A 27,129-nucleotide genomic window follows, 5' to 3' on the forward strand; every position below is an offset into this window, starting at 1 on the left:
AAACCATTTGTAAAATTCAGGCGGCTTTTGATGGCTTTCAACAAGTGAGTAACTGAGAAATTGTTTAACAGCTTGGGCATGTTCCAACTTGCCCATTAAGGTTTCCAACGGAGGTGTTTTTCCTGTCGTGACCCCCCGCGGTCGGGTCCGGCCCGACATGCGACTCTGCCCGCACGTTCTTTCATTACAAAATGTCCGTTAACAATGGAATGTCCGAATATACTCCTCATGCCGACTTCTTCTGAAAGTTCTCTGTTCTCTGACGACTTCCTGGGTCAACAGAGCCTGAAATGTGGAAGTTTTCAACTTGAAACGGCGAGACGCTGCCGCCTCGAAGCGCAGATCGCCGTCAGGCGCCGTGGGCCGTCCTTACGGCAACACTACCAGACAAAAATCTCTCATCAGCCGTTAAAATTTTTACCGAAAACCAGCTGAATTTATCGAATGGTGTCCACTCAGTTGTGCCTTACAGTTTTTGAAAAAATTTTTATCAAACAAAGCAGCAGTCTCTGAGCCATTACTAAACAATGAAAAAAACGACGAGAGGGTGGGCGACTCCTCACTCAAAGACTGCCCACAGGCGAATGACGTAACCGACAGGCGTGAAAAAACTCTCGCATGCCCACGAGGGTTCAAGCATGTCTGATGTAATCACACGTGATTCAAATCCATATGGTTTTTGAAAAAAATAATAAGGTCAGATACTTTTCTAATAGACCTCGTATGGCTGATACACATTTATATGCTGACGACATCGCTGTCTTTTTATGTCATCCTTATTTAAAACAAACATCTTCATAACTGCTTTGTTACAAACTGCAAAGGGCAGATGATTTTTCAGACTGACATGTTCACCAGCTGTGCCTCCTCACCATGCTTGATTTCTCTTAGAACCTCTATCGGCTTCTTTTTGGTGAAAGTTATGGCTGCCTTTGTAGCCCAAAGATCATCTGAGCTTTGTGTTTGCGTTTTTTTTTTTTTCTTTCTGTTTTATATTGGAAAAGGTTGATCTATATGTGCAGAATTATACCATCTAGTGGAAGAAAACACTCAAACTTGTGACATTGGAGCAGTTTAAGTTAAGAAATTAAATACGATGGAGTGTTGCTCTGAAGATGATGCACAGTGAGTAATCAGATGTGGAGGTCAAGTTGGGGATGCATGCTGCAGTTCTTCAGATTTTCACCTTTGCCAGTGCAGAAAATGTTCATATGTCATCTGCTGCCATTTCCCTTTTATCTCTTTCTTATTAGACCCACATATAGCAGGACATGTGAGATGATTGTTTTTAGTCCTGTGTCCATGTGTCTCTGCAGACCAAATAACAAATGAATCAAAATAAGGATCAGGATCAAAGCTCAGGATCAAAGCTCAATAAAAATAAGAGAAACCACACCAGTGATTAGATTCAAAGATTAAGGATAGGTCATCAGGATCAAAGACCAGGATCAAAATTCAGTCACTGGGATTGCTGATTAGTTTATCCTTATTCCAGGCTCAAAGGAATCAGGATCAAAGATGATTGATCATTATCAAAAGAATGTGGATCAATGATCAAAGGCAAGGTCTGCTCCTGGATTCCAGATCTATACCACTTCTTAAAACAAACTGATCTCACAAGACAAATACAGACAGGTACTTCTCAGGTCTGCACCGCTCTGTTCTCCAAATCTGCATTAAACTGCACATTGATAGACACAGAAATTCTATATGTGCATATTTTATGATGATTGTTAAAATCCTCATATTATTCCACGAGACACTGATGAAAATGCTGCCGTGTTGAGAAAAGTGAACAAAACTATGTGACCCGCACTAAAACTGAATGGGGTTTTTTTTTATCCACTCAACCAAGTGCCATGAAAATATCTGTACAGTTTGTTTTTTAATCATACTGGAGGCAAACAAACATGGATGAACTATTTTTATCAGGCAGAGCCGGTGGGAAACTACAGAAGGTTAAACACTCCAGACATAGATTATAATATCTAAAAGTACTTTTATTCTGAAATATTTTAAATGGATGGCTGGGAAATGGCTTTGGACAGATTTCACACAGGAAATAAACTGTGAACTCAGGATTTCTCTGACATAAATTTCAGGCCGATGGCAGTGCAATGGATTAATATAATGGGTTACTCTGTGAAAACATTTAGGACGCAACTGTTCTGTTTGTGCTTCAGATTCACAGTAAAGAGAGAGAGAGAGAGAGAGAAGCATGAACTCATTAAAAAAGCTTTAAATTAGTGTCTCAGAAATGGAGTCAACCAAGTTCTGTATGAGAAATGACTGAGTAAACTGTTATAACTGAATGAGAAAACTGAATTTGAAGGAATTCATTTGAAAAAAAATTGAAATCAAAAGAGGTGAACTGAATAATGTACGAGGGTAGGCTGAAAAGTTCTAAGGCTCACTATAATGCAGTTAATGCATTACTCCTTCATGGGGAGCCTTAGAACTTTTCAGCCTACCCTCGTACATTGTCTTTCAGCCTGCAAGAGTCTGTGAAACTTTTTCTCCTTCAGGATTAAGTCATTAAAGCCAACATGAACTGCTCACATCAAGTTGATTTTCAAAAGGGAAGCTGGTTAATGAGTTTCAGAACTTATTAATTCCAGCACATTATTTTTAATCATCTCTTGACCTTGTTTAATTCTTCAGGGGCGGCTCCAGGATTTTACAAATGGTGGAGAGTTGGAGGGAGTCAGATAGTTGAGTGGCACGAATGACTGATCGACATCATGCTGTGGTACCGACATTATGATGGCACATCCACCAGCCTGACACACACACACACACACACACACACACACACACACACACACAAATAAGTAAAAATGATCAAATCAAATCAAATCAGTTTTATTTATATAGCGCCAAATCACAAAAAAACAAATGCCCCAAGGCGCTTTATATTGTAAGGCAAGACCATACAATAATTATGTAAAAACCCCAACGGTCAAAACGACCCCCTGTGAGCAAGCACTTGGCAACAGTGGGAAGGAAAAACTCCCTTTTAACAGGAAGAAACCTCCAGCAGAACCAGGCTCAGGGAGGGGCAGTCCTCTGATCAAAGATTTCAAGAATAGTTCCGCCGCCTGGAGACATGGAAATGTGATGGGTGTTGCTAGTTGTGCACAGGCTGAAACGAAGCGTGGAACTCCCTGCGTTATATTCCTGCCAAGCAAAGCAAAAATGAATCTGAGATATAAATAAGAGTTCATCTGCCTCAAGTCACCTTTTCTCTAACTTTTTCTTGATTTTTGTCAAATGTTGAGGAAGACTGCCACTCAGAATGAAGCCAAGTGACAGATGCTTCGGAAAATCAGCTGAGGTGAGCTGTTACTTGGCCTGCTACGGTAATAATGAGTGAATATTAACATATGTGCAAAATACGACACCCCACGTCGATCCCATTGCCCATAGCTCTGCTTTACTGAAGACTTCATGATTTTTTAATTAAATAAATGCTGCCAAACCCTAGTAGTAACTTCATGCTCACAGCTAATGGATATCATATGGATATCATATGGACTCATGGCCCAGCAGAAAGTACCACTGAGGAGTGATTAATTTTATTTTATTTTATTATTATTATTATTTTTTTTTTTTTTTTTTTTTTTTTGAGCAATGAATGAGGGGTCATGCTGCACGTGAAAGCACGCGACAGTTACTGAATCTGTGAGGAGATGGTTAGTGTCAAGATTTAGAAATCTGTGATTTTATCACCATGTACTCCTCAGATTCGAGTTGTTTTAGTCACTGTGAAGAAATTCGTGGTGTTTCTGGGCTCTGCTGTGTCAGCCATCGGCTTTGTGCTGCTGTCTGGCGCCATCTAGTGTCCACACCAAGCTCACAATCAGCAATCAGGCGCTGCTTCCCGTGTCAAAGAAAATGTAGGATTTCTAATAAGTGCACATAAAATCCAAAAAAGATGTACAGGATAATGGATGGATGGATGGATGGATGGATGGATGGATGGATGGATGGATGGATGGATGGATGGATGGATGATGGATGGATCAAAATAATCTGTACTAGATCACTGCGATGATGACAGACATAAATAATTTTAAATAGATAAATAAATCAATATGGTGACCTAGAAAACTTAAAAATGATATCATTTGAACTTTCTACATATTTCCCCTCCCCATCTCATTTTGTGTGCGCGCGCTACAGAGAGAGAGAGAGAGACAGAGAGAGAGAGAGAGAGAGAGAGAGAGAGAGAGAGAGAGAGAGAGAGAGAGAGAGAGAGAGGAGAGAGAGAGAGAGAGGAGAGAGAGAGAGAGAGAGAGAGAAGAAGAAGAAGAAGAAGAAGAAGAAGAAGAAGAAGAAGAAGAAGAAGAAGAAGAAAAAAAAAAAAAAAAAAAAAAAAAAAGAAAATGAGGAAGTTCCTCCTCATTTCCGGATGCCCTGAAGGCATCGCAGTGAAGAACGTTGATCATGTGACTTAAGTTTGATGACGTCGTCGTGCGTTGCTGAAGTCGGTTTTGTGAGTCGAACTTTTTTTTTTGTTTTTGGTCTGGATGGCGGGTTGGGTGTTTTTCCGTGCGCTGTGTGTGTGGTCGGTGGTGGACGTGGTCCTGCTGGACTCCGGGATGTTGTTCCCGCGGGAGTCCTGGTCCAGAGAGCTGAAGGAGCTCAGCGGGCTGTGGGTCTTCAGGGCGGATCTGTCCCCGAACCGGAACCAGGGCTTCGAGGAGGCTTGGTACAAACGACCACTGTCAGAGGTCAGAGCCACTCTTACACTGTTTAGAAGTCAAGATTAAGGAAGCCGTCTGCAGCAATCGGACAGTTTCTTAGACAGGTTTCATCCTGTAACTTACAGGGGCGGAGCCAGAATTTTCTGCTGAGGGGCCCCGATACCATCAGCAGGCTTTTAGTTTGAATTACATGCAAGTCAGCTTTATTACAGCTGCTGTTGTTAATTATTATTACTGTTTGACAATTATTAATATGTATATGTCGCAGGCATGAACAAGCAAAGCTCTTCAGCATCTCATCATGTCATTTCCGGTTTGTGGCTTTTTCCCCTATGGGCAGATTTTTTTGTGCGCCATTTCCGGTTTGTGCCTTCGCCTACCATAGAGTGAGCTTTGCAGCGCTTCGCTCGTATAACAGTGGTTACACTTGCATACCTCACTGAAAATAAGAACAACCCCAGGTTTCTTTTCAGCACTGTAGCCAGGCTGACAAAGAGTCAGAGCTCTATTGAGCTGGGTATTCCTTTAACTTTAACTAGTAATGACTTCATGACTTTCTTTGCTAATAAAATTTTAACTATGTTTATTTTAACATGTTTATTAGACCCCATTCCTACCAGGCTGCTCAAGGAAGCCCTACCATTATTTAATGCTTCGATCTTAAATATGATCAATCTATCTTTGTTAGTTGGTTATGTACCACAGGCCTTTAAGGTGGTAGTAATTAAACCATTACTTAAAAAGCCATCACTTGACCCAGCTATCTTAGCTAATTATAGGCCAATCTCCAACCTTCCTTTTCTCTCAAAAATTCTTGAAAGGGTAGTTGTAAAACAGCTAACTGATCATCTGCAGAGGAATGGTCTATTTGAAGAGTTTCAGTCCGGTTTAGAATTCATCATAGTACAGAAACAGCATTAGTGAAGGTTACAAATGATCTTCTTATGGCCTCGGACAGTGGACTCATCTCTGTGCTTGTTCTGTTAGACCTCAGTGCTGCTTTTGATACTGTTGACCATAAAATTTTATTACAGAGATTAGAGCATGCCATAGGTATTAAAGGCACTGCGCTGCAGTGGTTTGAATCATATTTGTCTAATAGATTACAATTTGTTCATGTAAATGGGGAATCTTCTTCACAGACTAAAGTTAATTATGGAGTTCCACAAGGTTCTGTGCTAGGACCAATTTTATTCACTTTATACATGCTTCCCTTAGGTAGTATTAGTATTGCTTAAATTTTCATTGTTACGCAGATGATACCCAGCTTTATCTATCCATGAAGCCAGAGGACACACACCAATTAGCTAAACTGCAGGATTGTCTTACAGACATAAAGACATGGATGACCTCTAATTTCCTGCTTTTAAACTCAGATAAAACTGAAGTTATTGTACTTGGCCCCACAAATCTTAGAAACATGGTGTCTAACCAGATCCTTACTCTGGATGGCATTACCCTGACCTCTAGTAATACTGTGAGAAATCTTGGAGTCATTTTTGATCAGGATATGTCATTCAAAGCGCATATTAAACAAATATGTAGGACTGCTTTTTTGCATTTACGCAATATCTCTAAAATCAGAAAGGTCTTGTCTCAGAGTGATGCTGAAAAACTAATTCATGCATTTATTTCCTCTAGGCTGGACTATTGTAATTCATTATTATCAGGTTGTCCTAAAAGTTCCCTAAAAAGCCTTCAGTTAATTCAAAATGCTGCAGCTAGAGTACTGACGGGGACTAGAAGGAGAGAGCATATCTCACCCATATTGGCCTCTCTTCATTGGCTTCCTGTTAATTCTAGAATAGAATTTAAAATTCTTCTTCTTACTTATAAGGTTTTGAATAATCAGGTCCCATCTTATCTTAGGGACCTCGTAGTACCATATCACCCCAATAGAGCGCTTCGCTCTCAGACTGCAGGCTTACTTGTAGTTCCTAGGGTTTGTAAGAGTAGAATGGGAGGCAGAGCCTTCAGCTTTCAGGCTCCTCTCCTGTGGAACCAGCTCCCAATTCAGATCAGGGAGACAGACACCCTCTCTACTTTTAAGATTAGGCTTAAAACTTTCCTTTTTGCTAAAGCTTATAGTTAGGGCTGGATCAGGTGACCCTGAACCATCCCTTAGTTATGCTGCTATAGACGTAGACTGCTGGGGGGTTCCCATGATGCACTGTTTCTTTCTCTTTTTGCTCTGTATGCACCACTCTGCATTTAATCATTAGTGATCGATCTCTGCTCCCCTCCACAGCATGTCTTTTTCCTGGTTCTCTCCCTCAGCCCCAACCAGTCCCAGCAGAAGACTGCCCCTCCCTGAGCCTGGTTCTGCTGGAGGTTTCTTCCTGTTAAAAGGGAGTTTTTCCTTCCCACTGTAGCCAAGTGCTTGCTCACAGGGGGTCGTTTTGACCGTTGGGGTTTTACATAATTATTGTATGGCCTTGCCTTACAATATAAAGCGCCTTGGGGCAACTGTTTGTTGTGATTTGGCGCTATATGAAAAAAATTGATTGATTGATTGATTGACAGCGTTTGGATGTAGCTATTAACATGTAATTGCAATCCATTATAGCCACTGAGAATATATATATATATATATATATATATATATATATATATATATATATATATATATATATATATATATATATATATATACTCAACAAAAATATAAACGCAACACTTTTTGTTTTGCTCCCATTTTGTATGAGATGAACTCAAAGAGCTAAAACTTTTTCCACATACACAATATCACCATTTCCCTCAAATATTGTTCACAAACCAGTCTAAATCTGTGATAGTGAGCACTTCTCCTTTGCTGAGATAATCCATCCCACCTCACAGGTGTGCCATATCAAGATGCAGATTAGACACCATGATTAGTGCACAGGTGTGCCTTAGACTGCCCACAATAAAAAGCCACTCTGAAAGGTGCAGTTTTGTTTTACTTGGGGGGGGGGGGGATACCAGTCAGTATCTGGTGTGACCACCACTTGCCTCATGCAGTGCAACACATCTCCTTCGCATCATCCGTGAAGAGAACACCTCTCCAACGTGCCAAACACCAGCGAATGTGAGCATTTGCCCACTCAAGTCGGTTACGACGACGAACTGGAGTCAGGTCGAGACCCCGATGAGGACGACGAGCATGCAGATGAGCTTCCCTGAGACGGTTTCTGACAGTTTGTGCAGAAATTCTTTGGTTATGCAAACCGATTGTTTCAGCAGCTGTCCGAGTGGCTGGTATGAGACGATCTTGGAGGTGAACATGCTGGATGTGGAGGTCCTGGGCTGGTGTGGTTACATGTGGTCTGCGGTTGTGAGGCTGGTTGGATGTACTGCAGAATTCTCTGAAATGCCTTTGGAGATGGCTTATGGTAGAGAAATGAACATTCAATACATGAGCAACAGCTCTGGTTGACATTCCTGCTGTCAGCATGCCAACTGCACGCTCCCTCAAATCTTGCGACATCTGTGGCATTGTGCTGTGTGATAAAACTGCACCTTTCAGAGTGGCCTTTTATTGTGGGCAGTCTAAGGCACACCTGTGCACTAATCATGGTGTCTAATCAGCATCTTGATATGGCACACCTGTGAGGTGGGATGGATTATCTCAGCAAAGAAGAAGTGCTCACTATCACAGATTTAGACTGGTTTGTGAACAATATTTGAGGGAAATGGTGATATTGTGTATGTGGAAAAACTTTTAGCTCTTTGAGTTCATCTCATACAAAATGAGAGCAAAACCAAAAGTGTTGCGTTTATATTTTTGTTGAGTGTATATATAGACACACACACAGTAAAATGCGCCTAAACTGTCATGGTATAAACCGGTTATTCACACTCACCGGACAAAAGCAAAAGTTCCATTGTTTTGTGTGGTTTTCTATCTAATAAATGCAATATATACCGGATTTTGTATAACAGATTTTCACTCCCATTGGACAAATGATGGATATATAGATATACATGGATAATATATATACAAAAACTCCTCATATGTACAGTCTGGGTGTGCCCAGTTGCAACACATGAAATGAAGTTCAGCACTGACGTGCAGTGAGGTTGATGGCTGGTGAGACACTGACTTCATCATAATCAGATTTACGGCGTTGCTTTGCGCCATGTGGCTCCACCGCGACGCGTGGAATTCTTCCGCACGTCTGTCTCAATGTGCCGAAAAAGTGCTGATGTCCACGTCTTCCGCAGTTCCTGTGCAAGTCAGAGGACGTCCCGGATAAAACACAGCGTCCAGTTTGGAAATGAATGGCACATTCCATTGTTACAGGAGTTTTTGTCATGGAAAGAGGAGCGGAGGAATTCCACGCGTCACGGCGGTGCCGCATGGTGCAAAGTAACGCTGTGATGAAGCCTCACAGGACATGTTGGGGCATGTCCAGGCTCATCCACAATTTCTCGGTTAGTCACACGACTGAAAACCCACCGACAGCCGTCTGAAAGCCGTCCTGTGAGACCAACACGGAGGTGGTTTTGTCCCGCGCCATGAGCAGCACGGTGGCGCAATCCTCTGCTTTTCTTTCCATGAAAAAACCTCCTGTAACAGTGGAATGTGCTGAAAAAGTGCTGATGTCCACGTCTCCTGCCATTTTTGTGTACGTCAGACGACGTCCCGGATCAACAAAGCCTTCACGTTGGAAATGATCTGGTTGTTTCAGCGGGGTTTGAGCCTGTCGATCGGCGCTCGGAGCACGGCGCGCTCTCAGATGCTGTGGGCGGTCTTTAAACCGTCTGGAGCACTCCTTAATCTGTGTAATCCCCATAAAATCGTCCCTGAAAGCCATCTGAATTTTCCGAACGGTGTCCACCTGGAGGTCTCTCACAGTTTCTGGAAAAAAATTGATACAGTAAAGCTCCAAATCGTTCAGACATTTATTCGCAATAAAAATCCGCTGAGAGGGGTGGACTAGTGCCCACACAAAGCCTGCTCACAGGTGAATGACGCAACCGACAGGCGTGAAAAAACTCACGCATGTGCACGAAGGTTCAAGCTTGGCTGATGCAATCACACGTGATTCAAATCCATAAGGTTTTTGAAAAAAATAAAAAGGTCCGTTACTTTTCTCACAGACCTCGTATAATGAGTCAGGCTATAGTTTTTGATTTAGGTTTTATGGTTAACTGGTTATGCTAATTGCTCATTTGCAGCAACAAACTACCTTTTTTTCACCATATATTTTATAACATTTATATGTTTCAATGTTGTTTTATGGCAACTCAGCACTTTGATAAAGCAATGCCATTTGAAATAATTATTTTTGTTCTTTATTATAAACTGTTTTATTCTTTATTATTTTATATTTCGACAGCCAAGAGACATTTGATGATTTGTTGATTTTCAAGTATTTTAAGTTTTCAAATAATGTTCTGTTGTTAAATAAAGTGATGGAAGGAGAGAAAAATTGTTTCCCTGGCACATTTTAAAAAAATTCCCCGCTAATCCGATTAATCGATTAATCGTGTCGAAACCCCATCAGATTCATTGATGATCCAAATAATCGTTTGTTGCAGCCCTAATTTTTTATATTTTTCTGCTTTATTGTCCAGTTTAAAACATTTGCTAGAAAACTATTCAAAAAGTAATGAAGGGTAAGTTACATTGCTGTGAGTAATTTTAAAAGTGACATTACTTATTACATTTTAAACGCTACTAATCTGTAACCTGTTACATGTCAAAAGTAACTATTACATGTTTATTTTGTTTTTAGTTTTTAATTGCTTTTCTGTCTCTACTTTGTAACATGTGATCATGTGTTTTAGTCCGGTCCAGTGATTGACATGCCGGTTCCTGCCAGCTACAATGACATCACACAGGACCCCAAGCTGAGAGATTTCATTGGCTGGGTGTGGTACGAGCGCGAGGCGGTGGTGCCCGCCCACTGGGTGACCGACAAAGGAAAGAGAGTCGTTCTCAGAGTGGGAAGTGCTCACTATTATTCAGTGGTGGTGAGTGTCGTGTTTAACGATACGTCATAATTTGATGCACAATAAAATACTCTGAAGAGGACGTGGTCACATGTTGTGTCCTCGGTTGTAGCGGCTGCAGGTGTGAGGTATTTCTGTGCAGTCAACTAACATTTGACTGACTGTTTCGATTGCTCAAACTTTGACTTTTTACTCCTTGGTTATCAGTTATTATATCTTACTTTTTTTTTTACCTTGTTTTGTTCACATAAGTTGTGACATGTGGTTGATTAAACAGTTTATTCTGTTGAAATCATGTGGTGTTTTTACCCAAATTTGTATGCTCAAATACAGGAAATGGAAGGAAAATAGAAAATGTTCAGGGGGGAGCATGCCCCCCGACCCCGCCTAGATTCGTCTTTTTTTTTTTTGTCTTTTTTATTTTAATTTTCTACTCACACCCCTGAATATGTTTGTAAACATAAACCTAAAATTCCATTTAAAGTGACAAGCAACAGAGAAAAATCAGGAAAATTTTCAAGAGAATCTTTGTCTTTGACTTGTGCAGTGGGTGAATGGGATGAAAGTGGTCAAGCACGAAGGTGGACATCTTCCCTTTGAGGCTGAGATAGGCAGTTTAATCCGCCAGGGGCCAACCGCATCGTGCAGGGTCACCATCGCCATCAACAACACGCTGACTCTGCAGACTCTGCCTCCTGGAACCATCCAGTACATGGATGACAGATCCATGTAAGAATGTTTGATTTTCTGACCTGCTGTAAGAATGTTTGGTTCTGGGTGCAGTGAAGCACATCAAATTACTGGTAATCCATGGGTCAAGCAGGTTTTCGGTACCACTTAAGGGGAAAAAAAAAATGACACTTAGAATCCAGCCTCAGTGTATCATGGCCTACACAAAAATGTATGATAGCCGTCCCAGGGTGGTAGGTGTAGCCAGGTAGGGGTCAATGAAGAATTACACATAGGTCAAACTTTAAAAATGCTCCAATCATGTTGAAAACTCTATCACATTACTTGTCTAATCATTTTGATTCCAAAAAGGTATAGTTTGGACCATCTGTGACGGAATGTTCTGGAGTTATGGGGTCAAAACAGCAAAAATGGTGACAAAGGTCAATTTCAGTTTGTACATGGGTCAAATATTAAAGTTGCTCCAATTTCAGAAAAAATTCTGCAAATTATTGTTTGGGTTAATGGGGTTCTAAAAAGGAATAGTTTGCACCATCTGTCATGCTTAGTTATCATGTTACTGGGTAACATATGTCACATGTCATAGAATTCCATGGATGTTGACCTTGTTTGACCTTTACTTAGAGAGAGAAAGCATTCAACACAGTCAAAGCTATTCCATTTATTGATCCTTTTATTTCAACCAATAATTTGCAACATTTTTTGCGGAAATTGGAGCAACTTTAACTTTTGACCTCTGTACAAACTGAAATTGACCTTTGTCACCATTTTTGCTGTTTTTACCACATAAATCCAGAACATTCCACCATAGATAGTCCAAACTATACCTTTTTGGAATTATGATCAGATAAATAATGTGATATAGTTTTCAACATGATTGGAGCATTTTTAAAGTTTGACCTCTGTGTAATTCTTCATTGACCCCTACCTGGCTACAGCTACCACCCTGGGATGGCTAATCATACATTTTTGTGTAGGCCATGATACACTGAGGCTGGATTCTAAGTGTCATTTTTTTCCCATTAAGTGGTACCGATTAGGTCAAAATTCATGACTGGCTCATGGACTATGGATTTAATATATTCAGTCTTTCTGATGCTAAGTAATTTTTATAAAAATGTAGTTATTAAATTTTGGGGCAGATCTGGTAACACACTAAAATGTTTAGACCTAGTATAGAATTCTCACTGTACTAGTGGCTGTTTCACTAGTACAAATAACATGAAAATGAATGGTAGACGTTATAAAACATTATGCAAAACATTATCCTGCATAATCAAATCTAGTATCTTCTTCACTGAGCTCTGGTGTTGTCTATCAAATTTTACTGAATTCCATACAAGTGATTTTATGGTATTGCACTAAAAATCAGACAGACTCACAGACAAACAAGCAAACATTCCGCTTGTGTGCAAAGCAGGGATATTTTGGCCACGGGGTGGTGGGGGGTAGGAGTGTGTGTGCCAGGATTTAAGCAAATTTGTATTTTCAACTTAGACAGTCACTCAAATAAGTCTTTCATACCAAAACTTTAGCTCTTCATTTACAATTGCTTCTTTGCATTTTAGCAGGCATTTCAAATACATTTAAGCATTTTACCTTCAACAATACATGACAAGAATCTCCAAAAACACAGTTCTAAGAGTTATTTACAGTGTTTTAATTGAACATTTAACAGGAGTTGGCACACTTTAAATGTCTTTATTTTAATGTAATATATGAATGTTGTCTTGTTGGACATTTCTTTGTTGTACTTTTAATTGTAATTGATTTGTGTTATTGATAGTGTGGCCAAAGCAGATGGTCACCCCTCTGAATCCGCTCTGCTTTAGATTACTTCCTACAAAAAAAAAACAAAAAAAAACACGAGGGCGTTTTTTCCTACCTTTTCTGCTTGCTCTGGGGGGTTGGTAAGGTCGCCCTACGGCGCTTTGTAAAGTGCCGTAGGGCGACCTTACCAGCCTACATTGTTATTTGGCACTATGTAAATAAACTGAATTGAAATATTTGCCTTTAGGGAGGAAACAAATTGAATGTAATTACTTTACAGGTATCCTGAAGGTTACTTTGTTCAAGACATCCAGTTTGACTTTTTCAACTATGCTGGGATCCATCGTGCGGTCTTGCTCTATACTACCCCTCAGGTGTACGTTGATGACATCACTGTGGTGACTGACTACTCTGATAACATCGGTAAAAGAAAACAAGGACAACACACTGTTATAACCACAACACTCTTTGTGAAGGACTAAACACTGGACACACAGTGTGTTTCTGCTTTTGTGATCCAGGTTTAGTCACGTACATGATTTCAGTCGTGGGTTCTCCCAAGGTCAGCCTGAAGGTCACGCTGATGGACAAAGAAGGTCACTGTGTGGCCTCCTCGAGCGAGCTGTCCGGAGTGCTGAGAGTGACAGACGTCAAGCTGTGGTGGCCGTATCTGATGCACCAGGATCCGGCTTATCTTTACTCCATGGAGGTGAGACACTGGGACTGAAGATGTTCAGTATTTTATAACTCACACCTATATTCTGTATTATGAGCTTGTTAATTTGCCATTTTTGTACATTGCTGTTGTGTACTTTTTACTACAGTCATTTTTCTTCTATTATTATTATTATTATAGTTTGTTTTTTTGTTTTTTTTAGATTCCTGGGGAAGTCCTGTATAAATAGTCATCAACATTATTACTATTAATAAGGAATGTGTGATTATTATTATTTTTGAGTCACAGGATCTCTCTCTCTCTCTCTCTCTCTCTCTCTCTCTCTCTCTCTCTCTCTCTCTCTCTCTCTCTCTCTCTCTCTCTCTCTCTCTCTCTCTATATATATATATATATATATATATATATATATATATATATATATATATATATATATATATATACACACACACACAACCATACAACTCCAATTCCAATGAAGTTGGGATGTTGTGTGAAATGTAAATAAAATCAGAATATGATTTGCAAATCCTCTTCAACCTATATTCAATTGAATACACCACAAAGACAAGATATTTAATGTTCAAACTGATAAACTTTGTTGTTTTTGTGCAAATATTTGCTCATTTTGAAATGGATGCCTGCAACATGTTTCAAAAAAGCTGGGACAGTGGTATGTTTACCACTGTGTTACATCACCTTTCCTTCTAACAACAATCAATAAGTGTTTGGGAACTGAGGACACTAATTTTGTGTCATGATTGGGTATAAAAGGAGCATCCCCAAAAGTCTGACATTCACAAGCAAAGATGGGGTGAGGATCACCACTTTGTCAACAACTGCATGAAAAAATAGTTCAGTTCACTTCCATTGCAATTTCAGTATTTGCACGAAACAATAAAGTTTATCAGTTTGAACAATAAATATCTTGTCTTTGTGGTGTATTCAAATGAATACAGATTGAAGAGGATTTGCAAATCATTGTATTCTGTTTTTATTTACATTTTACACAACGTCCCAACTTCATTGGAATTGATTGAGGTTTTGTGTATATATATATATATATATATATATATATATATATATATATATATATGAAGCAATTTATACTCAGGGAACAATGGTACGTATACAACATTACTGTTACTTTAATGTCAAATGGTTCAAAATTGTATCAGTTCTCAATAAGTGAATATAGAAACCTGATGCAACATGTCATCCAGACGATTGCAGCAATGGCTCATTGTTTGGCTTTGCTTGTTGTCATCAGAGGTGTGTTTGAACTGTTAGGCTCAAAAGAAATGGCATCTGTGCAGAAAACTGCATTTCATTATCTCAACTCGTTCCTAACAAGATCACAAATATATGTTAGATGATGAGCTCTGACTTCACCTTGTCCTTAGACCTATGACCTTGACATGACCTGTGTTACGGGAGGATGGTCCACTGAGTTTATTCAAGTTTGATTGAAATTGCTCTTTGCGTTCTGAAGTTATCACCGACAGACAGACATGTTCATTGTTCTGCTTCATAGCCATAAGAAAAGTCTGTAGAGATGTGCGTCCTGTTAAATATGATAACTCACTTCTAAAAGGCCAGTCACAGCTCTGAAGGAGAGACAAGCTTCTGTGGGTGTGACTTGTGCTTATCGGATAGATACTTAGCAGTTTATACTTACAGTATACTTTGTTTGTACTAACAGGTATGCAAAAAAATCTGTATACTTCTCATTCTAATCCAATTACATTTTTTCCGCAGATCTGATTGGTTAATCGTGTGAGATTTCAGACCGTATAATATTGGGGTAGCGGTGGCAAAATACTCAACCATTTCACATTTGGATGTATTACTCCGCGCCCTGATCCGTGTTCTGACGAGATGTCATTCCTGTCGAATATCATTCGAATATCACAAATTTCAGCTGCAGTTCACAGAAGGCAGAGGCAAGGCTTGATTCAGTTCTCCAGTCACGTGCACAGGAGCGTGTAACGCCGCCGTCTGTGATGGAGGAGTTTGTTTACAGATAGATACTAGATACTGTCATTATTGAAAAAAAAATGAGAACTCTCAAAATGTCTCACAGTAAATTGCTTTACTTCTGCTTATTTTTTAAGCAACATAAGCAGTAAAGAAAATAACTTAAATTTTTAAGCAATAAAAAAGGGTCACTTCTCTTTTTTCTTTTTTTTTTTTCCAGTTGAACACTTCCTGTCGTACACAGTCTCCAGTCCCAGTGAATTTGTATGTAACCATGTGAAGAGCAGAGCTGCAGCTAAATAACCAACACAGAACACTTTCTAAGGGATGTAATGTGCAAAACTTTACATCATAATGGTCGATAATTAAATCATTAAATTAATTAGTCAGTTGAGGAATAAATCATAAATTGAGCAGCTGCAAACATTTGAATAAATTTTCAATTCTAGTGAAGATTTGCTTCACTGAGTTCTCTTTGTGTTGTTGGACTTCCAGCTGCGCCGGTTTAACTGGGCTCATCCCAGCACAGAGCCACATCAGGATCCGATTTGGCACAAGTTTTACACTGCATGCCCTTCCTGTCACAATTCCAGTTTTACCTGGAGGAGAAACACACACAGCCTCTGGCCTTCGAAGACATCTCCCGTCCAAGATGAAAAAATCCACACTTATGTGTCAAGATGAGCTCCCTGTCGTGCTTCACTTTCATTCACTGAATATATGACTCTTGACAAAGTTACCTTATTTTGACGGGCAAATAAATGTATAATTTGTTCATCCAAACGTAGTACTGTAATGTGTAAAATGTACTCACTAGAAAAAGATAAGTATTCATAACAGATAACAGACAAATCATTTATTATATTTAGTATACGTTCAGTTGATATTGGCCCATAGGAAAAACTATACAATAAAAATTAGTTTTAGTCAACAATAAAATGTACTGTTGAGATTCCAGCATTTTAAGGCCTTTTTAAACTTGTACACAATGTTTATTATTGTGATATTATTGTTCATCTCAGTTATAATGGCCAAGATAATCATGACAGAAAAAAATCTGTATCATCATATACCTACTCTACAGATTAGTAAATTACAGTGTGCACTTTTCAAAACTGCATTTTGTTAAAACATTTAATACATTTTGTATCTCAACTCGACAGGTGAGGTGTGAAAGCACATGTACAGTTGTGCGGTAGCAACCCAGTCTCACATATTGTTGTGATTCAGCAGCATGAAATATACATTAATCTATTGGTTCGTCATATTGTCACGAAAAGTACAAAATGTTCATCATGGGAGCACAAATTCATTCTAATTCATTCCGTGATATAAGATTTATTGTCATTGTCATTACACAAGTACAACAATAACAATTACGTTTACATTCCAATTACCTCAGACAAGATACAGCAATTTATCCACAATTATTACTTGTTTACCTTAATAATGGCACACATCAGGATTAAAGACAACACATATACATTTGACATTGTTTATGTGCACTAAACTTGAAGCAGTCTGTCATCCGAATTGAGGCAAAGTGGGTGAAGGTTGCAGCAGGAAGGGTCCGTGCCGCCCAGCTTGGGGAGTTGAAGGCTGCAGCAGTAAAAACCGCGCTGCTGTTGAGGTGGCAGGGAGGAAGCCAGGGTGAGGGGAGTGGCAGATGAGTTGAGTCCCAAGCTGAATGTGGCTTATGTAATTAAAAGTGCAGCAGGGTGGGGTGGGGTGGGGTTAAGGTTAGGGTTGGTGGTAGGAGTAGGTTTAGTAATTGTGAGTTTAAAAAAAAAAAAAAGTCACAAAAACTTTAATCATTTCGTGATGGGAGGATGAACAAAAAAAACGTGAGACTGGGCTGGGGGTAGAGGTCATCTGGACGGGACAGCAGCTCACACCAGCTGGCTGTGCCGGCTTCTCTTTGTGTATGATTATCTAATATATAAAGCTGACCGTGTGTGTGTGTGTGTGTGTGTGTGTGTGTGTGTTCGCTTGCTATGCACACTCACAGTAATTAAGCAATCAACACCAAACCTGCTGTGGTGACTGACTGGGGGCAGCAATGGGGAGGTCACTGGGGCCCTTAGGTTGAAAGCAAATGTGCACTTTAATTGCAATCACGACCCACTGCAGCCCTTATTTTCGCAGTTCAAATCAAATCAAATCAATTTTATTTATATAGCGCCAAATCACAACAAACAGTTGCCCCAAGGCACATGGGGCAACTGTTCACATGGTACTCAGGTCAGGTAGGAAGCATCACACTTTACTTAGTACGTAGTAGCGGCTGGCTAGGGTGCACTTTAATTACAACCAAACGGGCCAGCGCGCACAGCGTGTGAGTTAAAGCGTGTTTTTGCAATTATGCCTCCCAAGAAGTCACAGGGACAGTCACTGAAAGTGGTTGGGCTAAATCTGGAGACACCATGCTTCTCACGCGGTCAGCTATGTGTAGGATGCTCCTGATTGGTCACCCTGACAGACTTTTCATTTGTGCACCTCAGGGTCACACTAAGAACATTATATATCCCAGAGTGTTGCCGTGATATGACCTGCTGTCACCTTTTATCATCCTTCACTTGAGTCTCATGAATGTCACAAATTGCTCTATAAAAATTAATGATGACAACATGCACACAATGTAACTTACAATGTACACCTACTTAGTACTACAGTGTAACTAAAGTGACATGAAATATACAATGACATGGATAAAATTCTTCTCTATTACTCGTATGTAGAACGGGTAACTGTAAATGTAGTAATAGTAAATGTAATACTATACTAGTAAATATGCCATGTGTAATTTGTGTTTAAACAAACCAGTGATATTTTATTTTATTTATTTGCTTTACTTTGCATCATTATTTGTTAATTTTTTTATGATACCATTTTGATTAGTTGTCATGTGTTTATTTAGTTGTCAGTGTTACAGTTAATCAACATGTCAACATTTGTGTAATTTGCATTTGTTTATCTTATTCTAAAGGTTCACGTTACTGCCACCCGGTGGTCAATGACATACGAGGACGTATACACGCTACCTGTTGGCATCCGCACAGTCAACGTAACCAGCAACCAGTTTCTCATTAACAACATGCCGTTCTACTTTCATGGAGTCAATAAACATGAGGATGCTGATGTAAGTATCATGAAAGAAAACCATTCAAAATAAAAGCTTGGTGGAAACATTAACAAAAATTCCCTGTCTTCTTTTTACTGTGTAGATTCGAGGGAAAGGCTTTGACTGGCCCCTGGTTGTCAAAGACTTTAATTTGTTGAAGTGGTTGGGAGCCAACTCGTTCCGCACCAGCCACTACCCGTACGCTGAGGAGATCCTGCAGATGTGTGACCGCCATGGCATCGTGGTGATAGACGAGTGCCCGGGAGTTGGCATCAGAGATGCGTAGGTGATCAAAACATGCTGTTCATTGGTGTTAGCCATTACAACCAGCAAGGTGATCTGTCATGATAATATGTCATGTTGGAATAACTATGGCTAAATTGTAAACAGGTCTGAAACAGTTTTAGGATTTATCATTTTGAAGATATCAAGTAGCAAATTTTGAATATTTGGTTTATTTCTTTTAAAAAAATCTGAATTTCCTGCCAACACTTTCCAGGTTTAGTCCACACATTATTTATATGCAACACAAACACTGCATTAGTGAGCAAAGGTTTATAGGTTAATTAATGCTATTGTAGGAGGCTCATAGAACTCAATGGTCAAGTCTTTCTTGTTGCCACTGAACAGACAAAAAAGTCTCTTTAGAGCCAAAATTCTGTATGTTTACCTCAGTAAATTTAATTAAATGTTTTAAAACTCCTATACATTTTTTTTAAGTTAGCGTTAGCCTTACCTTAGCCTAGCTGTCCTCCTGGTTGCTTTTCTGGCTGTCCCACAAACTAAAAACAAATGGCATGCTGAGTAGTATGAAGGGTATTCTCTCTGTTTATTCAAGAGCATGGCCTTTCAGTTTGAGAGCATGATTTATTAATTTCACTTGTTCTCTAAGACCTAGCATGGCCTTATTCAGATCTTCTTGGTTTATGATGGTTGGCAACCAGCTGAATGCTGTATTACCACGATCTTCTGCACTGGAGTGTGGATCAGAATGTCCATCTTTCAAATCGGTCACATATGTAGATGGTGTCATCTTGTGGCCATAGATGTTAATACAAAATTTTATATATATATATATAAATATATATATATATATATATATATATATATATATACACAGTAGTGTTCAGAATAATAGTAGTGCTATGTGACTAAAAAGATTTATCCAGGTTTTGAGTATATTTCTTATTGTTACTTGGGAAACAAGGTACCAGTAGATTCAGTAGATTCTCACAAATCCAACAAGACCAAGCATTCATGATATGCACACTCTTAAGGCTATGAAATTGGGCTATTAGTAAAAAAAAAAGTAGAAAAGGGGGTGTTCACAATAATAGTAGTGTGGCATTCAGTCAGTGAGTTCATCAGTTTTGTGGAACAAACAGGTGTGAATCAGGTGTCCCCTATGTAAGGATGAAGCCAGCACCTGTTGAACATGCTTTTCTCTTTGAAAGCCTGAGGAAAATGGGACGTTCAAGACATTATTCAGAAGAACAGCGTAGTTTGATTAAAAAGTTGATTGGAGAGGGGAAAACTTATACGCAGGTGCAAAAAATTATAGGCTGTTCATCTACAGTGATCTCCAATGCTTCAAAATGGACAAAAAAAAAACCAGAGACACGTGGAAGAAAATGGAAAACAACCATCAAAATGGATAGAAGAATAACCAGAATGGCAAAGGCTCACCCATTGATCAGCTCCAGGATGATCAAAGACAGTCTGGAGTTACCTGTAAGTGCTGTGACAGTTAGAAGATGCCTGTGTGAAGCTAATTTATTTGCAAGAATCCTCCGCAAAGTCCCTCTGTTAAATAAAAGACGTGCAGAAGAGGTTACAATTTGCCAAAGAACACATCAACTGGCCTAAAGAGAAATGGAGGAATATTTTGTGGACTGATGAGAGTAAAATTGTTCTTTTTGGGTCCAAGGGCCGCAGACAGTTTGTGAGACGACCCCCAAACTCTGAATTCAAGCCCCAGTTCACAGTGAAGACAGTGAAGCATGGTGGTGCAAGCATCATGATATGGGCATGTTTCTCCTACTATGGTGTTGAGCCTATATATCACATACCAGGTATCATGAATCAGTTTGGATATGTCAAAATACTTGAAGAGGTCATGTTGCCTTATGCTGAAGAGGACATGCCCTTGAAATGGGTGTTTCAACAAGACAGTGACCCCAAGCACACTAGTAAACGAGCAAAATCTTGGTTCCAAACCAACAAAATTAATGCCTCGCAGATGTGAAGAAATCATGAAAAACTGTGATTATACAACTAAATACTAGTTTAGTGATTCACAGGATTGCTAAAAAAGCAGTTTGAACATAATAGTTTTGAGTTTGTAGTGTCAACAGCAGATGCTACTATTATTGTGAACACCCACTTTTCTACTTTTTTTTACTAATAGCCCAATTTCATAGCCTTAAGAGTGTGCATATCATGAATGCTTGGTGGAATCACTCAATTCTGAGGAAAAAATTATGGAATCATGAAAAACAAAAGAACGCTCAAACACATCACTAGTATTTTGTTGCACCACCTCCGGCTTTTATAACAGCTTGCAGTCTCTGAGGCATGGACTTAATGAGTGACAAACAGTACTCTTCATCAATCTGGCTCCAACTTTCTCTGATTGCTGTTGCCAGATCAGCTTTGCAGGTTGGAGCCTTGTCATGGATCATTTTCTTCAACTTCCACCAAAGATTTTCAATTGGATTAAGATCCGGATTATTTGCAGGCCATGACATTGACCCTATGTGTCTTTTTGCAAGGAATGTTTTCACAGTTTTCGCTCTATGGCAAGATGCATTATCATCTTGAAAAATGATTTCATCATCCCCAAACATCCTTTCAATTGGTGGGATAAGAAGTGTCCAAAATATCAACGTAAACTTGTGCATTTATTGATGATGTAATGACAGCCATCTCCCCAGTGCCTTTACCTGACATGCAGCCCCATATCATCAATGATTGTGGAAATTTACATGTTCTCTTCAGGCAGTCATCTTTATAAATCTCATTGGAACGGCACCAAACAAAAGTTCCAGCATCATCACCTTGCCCAATGCAGATTCGAGATTCATCACTGAATATGACTTTCATCCAGTCATCCACAGTCCACGATTGCTTTTTCTTAGCCCATTGTAACCTTGTTTGTTTCTGTTTAGGTGTTAATGATGGCTTTCGTTTAGCTTTTCTGTATGTAAATCCCATTTCCTTTAGCGTGTTTCTTACAGTTCGGTCACAGACGTTGACTCCAGTTTCCTCCCATTCGTTCCTCATTTGTTTTGTTGTGCATTTTCGATTTTTGAGACATATTGCTTTAAGTTTTCTGTCTTGACGCTTTGATGTCTTCCTTGGTCTACCAGTATGTTTGCCTTTAACAACCTTCCCATGTTGTATTTGGTCCAGACTTTAGACACAGCTGACTGTGAACAACCAACATCTTTTGCAACATTGCGTGATGATTTACTCTCTTTTAAGAGTTTGATAATCCTCTCCTTTGTTTCAATTGACGTCTCTCGTGTTGGAGCCATGATTCATGTCAGTCCACTTGGTGCAACAGCTCTCCAAGGTGTGATCACTCCTTTTTAGATGCAGACTAACGAGCAGATCTGATTTGATGCAGGTGTTAGTTTTGGGGATGAAAATTTACAGGGTGATTCCATAATTTATTCCTCAGAATTGAGTGAGTCCATATTTTTTTCCCTCTGCTTGGTCTAAAAAAAGTAACCGTTACTGACTGCCACAATTATTTTTCCTGATTTCTTATAGTGTTTCTTAAAGGCAGGAAGTTGCCATTTGAAATGACTTTAGTTTTGTGTTGTGTCTGTGATCTGCTTTTTTTTTTTCTACAAAATTAAACAACTGAATGAACATCCTCCAAGGCCGGTGATTCCATAATTTTTGCCAGGGGTTGTGTGTATATATATATATATATATATATATATATATATATATATTACTGTGTTCACAAAAATGTGCCCACATTCACACACAAACACGATGTCCGTCGTGCTGCGTGCACAGTGATGACTGGGACATTAAAGACAAATAAAAACATTTTCAGCCATGTGACTGTGTTTAAAGATGTTCAGCAGGCGTTTTGTGTGTTCCTTAATGCAGTCGTAGTTTTCAGAGTGCGTCCTTAGCCCACCACCTGGCTGTCATGGACGAGCTCGTACGTCGGGACAAGAACCACCCCTCTGTGGTCATGTGGTCAGTAGCCAATGAGCCGTCATCAGAGATTCCCTCGGCTGACTTTTATTTCAGGTAAGTCCGACCCTGTGACTGATTGGTCCCTTCACAGAGTGACCCATTGTGTTGCTGTTTGTGGTTTTGTTTTAGCAGTGTGTGTTGGTTCTCAGCCACAGGTCATAGACAGATCCAACCAAACTGCTTCACAAAAGGGAGCGTGGAAAACAAAAAACAGCTGATTCAGACAACAGACACATTCTGAAAAGTCGTGTTTGCTTTGACATTCGGTTTTGTGTTTTTGTAGATTTGTGTCAGAAGTGTGACCATGAGCATGTTGCAGCTCAGCTGGACTTTATTGCGCTGAGGCTCCTTTTGGTTTTCTTGTAGGACGGTGATAATGCACACAAAAGCTCTGGACCCAACTCGGCCCGTCACCTTTGTAACAAACAGCCGATATTCCAAAGACAGAGGGGTGAGCTTTTACGCCGCCGACTTCACAATCAACACATTTTACGTATTGGCCCTAATATAAGACGCCACATTTTCCACATGTGCTTTCAAAAAATACTGTCATATCAGTGGTGGGTGGCAGAGTTTTCTGTCTCCTGATGGAGATAAAGCAGCTAAGTTCAGTTCTTTAGGTCTCAGTTGTAGACTCACGTTCTTGACCGTCTCTGCTCATTGAGGGTCTGTGATATTTTTTTTTTTTTTTTGTCTTAACTTTGTATATATGCAGTTTTTAATTTATTCATTGTGAAGTCTTGTGCATGTACATTTATTATTATAGTCGTATAATAACCACACATATGATCGTGCACATCCCGGAGGGAGGAACATGGATATTGGATCTCAAAAATGGTCTTAATATCTTAATGTTGTATCCTGCAGGAGACACTAGGCGGCAGTCAATACATTTTGTCTTCTCTTTTTGTAGCTTCCATCCATATGTTCAGTCTGAACAGGAGATGAAAGTGTCCCAGGAACAGCCTGATTTGCATATTACATCATTTATACTTGATGTTACATTGACATGTTGAGTTTAGGTACTGACAGAATTTACACAGTTACATTATGTTAGGACAAGCATGCATGAAAATAAAGTCACGTGTTGTCGTCTGTCCATAGGCCCCGTATGTGGATGTAATCTGTGTGAACAGTTACTTCTCTTGGTACCACGATGCGGGTCACCTGGAGGTCATCCCCATCCAGCTCAGCACTCAGTTTGACAACTGGCACGGGAAGTACAAGAAACCCATCATCCAGAGTGAATATGGGGCCGATGTAATTCCAGGACTTCACAGTGTGAGGATCATTAGCGTGCACACAGTTTCTTTGCTGCAGCAGAAATAAATCAATATTTAATATGTTTATTAGGATTTTAGGCTGAAATTCAAATTTGGATTAAATTGGTCATAATATGCTCAGTTTAATTTGACCTTCCGTTTAAAGCTGCATAGAGATGATGATTCCTGTCCAACAGTCCCAGAAATTTACTGGAAGCAAAATTTGGCTTTTAAACTTTGTTTTTAACTTGTGTGACATATGTCACAGAAGCCCATATTGGGGATTCTGGTGTCTTAGACACACCCACAGAGCTCAGTGTGACATGCCCTCTTACCTCTGCAGGATCCACCCGTGATGTTTACTGAGGAGTACCAGAAGGTAGTGCTGCAGAGTTACCACAGAGTCTTTGACCAGAAGAGGAAGGAGTACGTTGTCGGGGAACTCATCTGGAATTTTGCAGACTTCATGACGGTGCAAGGTAGTTGGGAATCCCGTCAAACTCTACACCAAGAACTGTGCCAGTTAATGATCGTAATTTTATCTGAACAGAATCTTTGCTACATCACGGCCCATTTCTGCTGTTTAACAGGTTCAAGTGCAAATTTCATATTGACAAAAGAATCATTTTGAAGTTTTTGTTGTTTTTTTTGCACCAGGTCTCCAGAACTCAGCTTTCTTGTCCTTTGAAATTTAGGAAGCACAATTCCCCCAAAGTGTGACTGTCACGATGCTCCTCAGTCATAGTTGTTGCTGATCTTTATTTTTTCTCTGCAGGCGTGACCCGTGTTGTGGGGAACAAGAAGGGTATTTTCACGAGGCAACGTCAGCCCAAAGCCGGAGCATTTATCCTGAGGGACAGATACTGGAGGCTGGCAAACGAAACAGGGACACTGCCTCCTTGGAACAACTACCCCTGCCCACTGTGACGCCCGCATGTGTGACGCATTCCACCAGAAACATACACTATGCCTATGGGGAAAATAGACTCCACCTCAACTGTGACTATAGTGCTGCTTCCGGTGAAGCAGGAACTACTTGAGTTTGTATCATTTAAAACAACAAAATAATGTTAAAAGAAAAAGCTGGAGCTTCTTTAAAAAAAAAAAACAACAACAAATCAAGCAAACAAAAAAAAAATCTAGTTTCTGCACCCATGTCAGATCAGGTAAATTAGGTTGTTATTGATAAGAAAAAAATCATTCCACCAGACTCCATTTCCAGAGTAATAATGCTGTCAGAAGTTGCTCACATTACTGGTGGCGGTAGAAAAGTATTTTTGTCAGAAAATACGTATTTTCGGCAACTGATTTTTTTGGGTGGCGTAACAGCTTGCACGTTGGACTGGGACGCCAGCAACTCGGGTTCGCTTCCCGATTGCAGCCACGCTCCCGACTGGCACTCTTAACATCGGTGCTGGGGAGGAGGGAGAGACACGTGACCTTCTGGAAACAAGCTTCGTGCTTTCGTTGGTTACCCACGTTAAATATGATCCTCTTCTTCTTCTTCTTGTATTCAAGTTTCAGTAACCATTTGATTTAAGAAACACACATAAGCCTGACTTACGAGGGAAAAAAAAAAAAAATTCCTAATAGAATGCCATGTTGGTGGCACATACAGACTGTACTGACTAGTCAGATAACAAAATTTGATATGGTAAAGTGGAGGTGCCAGTGTTCAGTATATTTTCCTTTTGATACAGGCTCCACAATGATATTTTGACACAAGTGTTGCAAAGGATTTGAAATGTTTTTGAGTTTGCTTTCAAAGCTTTGCACTATAGAAAAGTACTGATATCATCCCCAGCCGCACATTCTATCCATTTGTTAATTCTTTTTTTTTTACATTCCAGTTCTGTTCTATATTTCATCCCATATTTGGCCTATGTTTCATGTTTCTCCTTTCAGTTGCTGCTTTGTTAGATGAACCTGAGGGCAGGTAGCAGACACCATATTTGTTTTTTTGGCTTTTCTGATCACATCTAGTGCAGGAGGCACCAAACCAGGAGTGAATCCACAGATTTTGGGGACCAGGGGTCTGATTCATCGCAATTGGGCAATCTGTTGAACACACTCCACCCATTCATGGCATGATTGCGTAATACAGTGGCTTCCAAAAGTATTCAGCACCTTATTTCACACAATTCAATTTGTTTATGACATTTCAAATACAAAAGGTAAAGCAGGCTTCTCAATATAAAAATTTCTAAAATGATCTTCCTTAAACTGAAAGTAAATCATTACAACCTGACATAAATGAATTAAAAATATAAAAGACAAGATGATGGGTTGCCTAAGTATAATCAGACCCTTTGGTATAATACCTGTAAATAATTTAATTGCCAGTTTTCTTCAGACAAGTCAGGGGATGGATACATGAACATTTCCAAGTCACTGAATATGTTTTGAACTTTATTTACATCAGTTATAAAGAAATACAAACAGTATGGCACTAAAATACAAACAATATGGCACTATGGTAAATCTGTGTGGAGTAGACAGTTCTGAAATACTAAGTGACTGTGCAAGAAGATGAGTGAGGAAAGACACCTAGACAACCCAGAAGGAGTTACAGGCTTCTGTGGCTGGGATTGGAGAAATGTTTTGGACCATCAGGAAGCTGGATTTCATATTTTTAATTTATATCAAGTTGTAGAGATTTGCTTTCAGTTTGAGTTAAGGAAGATAATTTTAGGAAGAAAAAATTATTTGACATGGAATAAACAAATTAAAATGTGTGAAATACCAAGTGTTCCAATACTTTCGAGGGCAACTGAG

General features: G+C 39.6%; 1 protein-coding gene across 1 annotated transcript; it reads left to right on the plus strand.

Moving 5' to 3' along the window:
* The first annotated feature begins 4,341 nt into the window (after nt 1–4,341).
* Nucleotides 4,342–26,621, plus strand: gusb (glucuronidase, beta). Its single transcript, XM_034177531.1, has 12 exons — nt 4,342–4,733; nt 10,479–10,664; nt 11,191–11,372; nt 13,384–13,526; nt 13,625–13,812; nt 18,740–18,892; nt 18,978–19,156; nt 23,000–23,146; nt 23,459–23,543; nt 24,197–24,373; nt 24,698–24,833; nt 25,130–26,621. The coding sequence occupies exons 1-12, from the start codon at nt 4,530–4,532 to the stop codon at nt 25,279–25,281; spliced, it is 1,932 nt and encodes a 643-aa protein (XP_034033422.1). The 5' UTR covers nt 4,342–4,529; the 3' UTR covers nt 25,282–26,621.
* Nucleotides 26,622–27,129: the final 508 nt, after the last annotated feature.

The sequence above is a fragment of the Thalassophryne amazonica genome, chromosome 9, assembly GCF_902500255.1.
Source record: "Thalassophryne amazonica chromosome 9, fThaAma1.1, whole genome shotgun sequence".
Lineage (NCBI taxonomy): Eukaryota > Metazoa > Chordata > Actinopteri > Batrachoidiformes > Batrachoididae > Thalassophryne > Thalassophryne amazonica.

Coding starts and splice junctions, on each gene's coding strand:
- gusb (XM_034177531.1), top strand. CDS start 4,530: ATGGCGGGTTGGGTGTTTTTCCGTGCGCTGTGTGTGTGGTCGGTGGTG. Junction 10,665..11,190: donor CTCACTATTATTCAGTGGTG/GTGAGTGTCGTG, acceptor TGACTTGTGCAG/TGGGTGAATGGGATGAAAGT. Junction 23,147..23,458: donor TCGGCTGACTTTTATTTCAG/GTAAGTCCGACC, acceptor GTTTTCTTGTAG/GACGGTGATAATGCACACAA.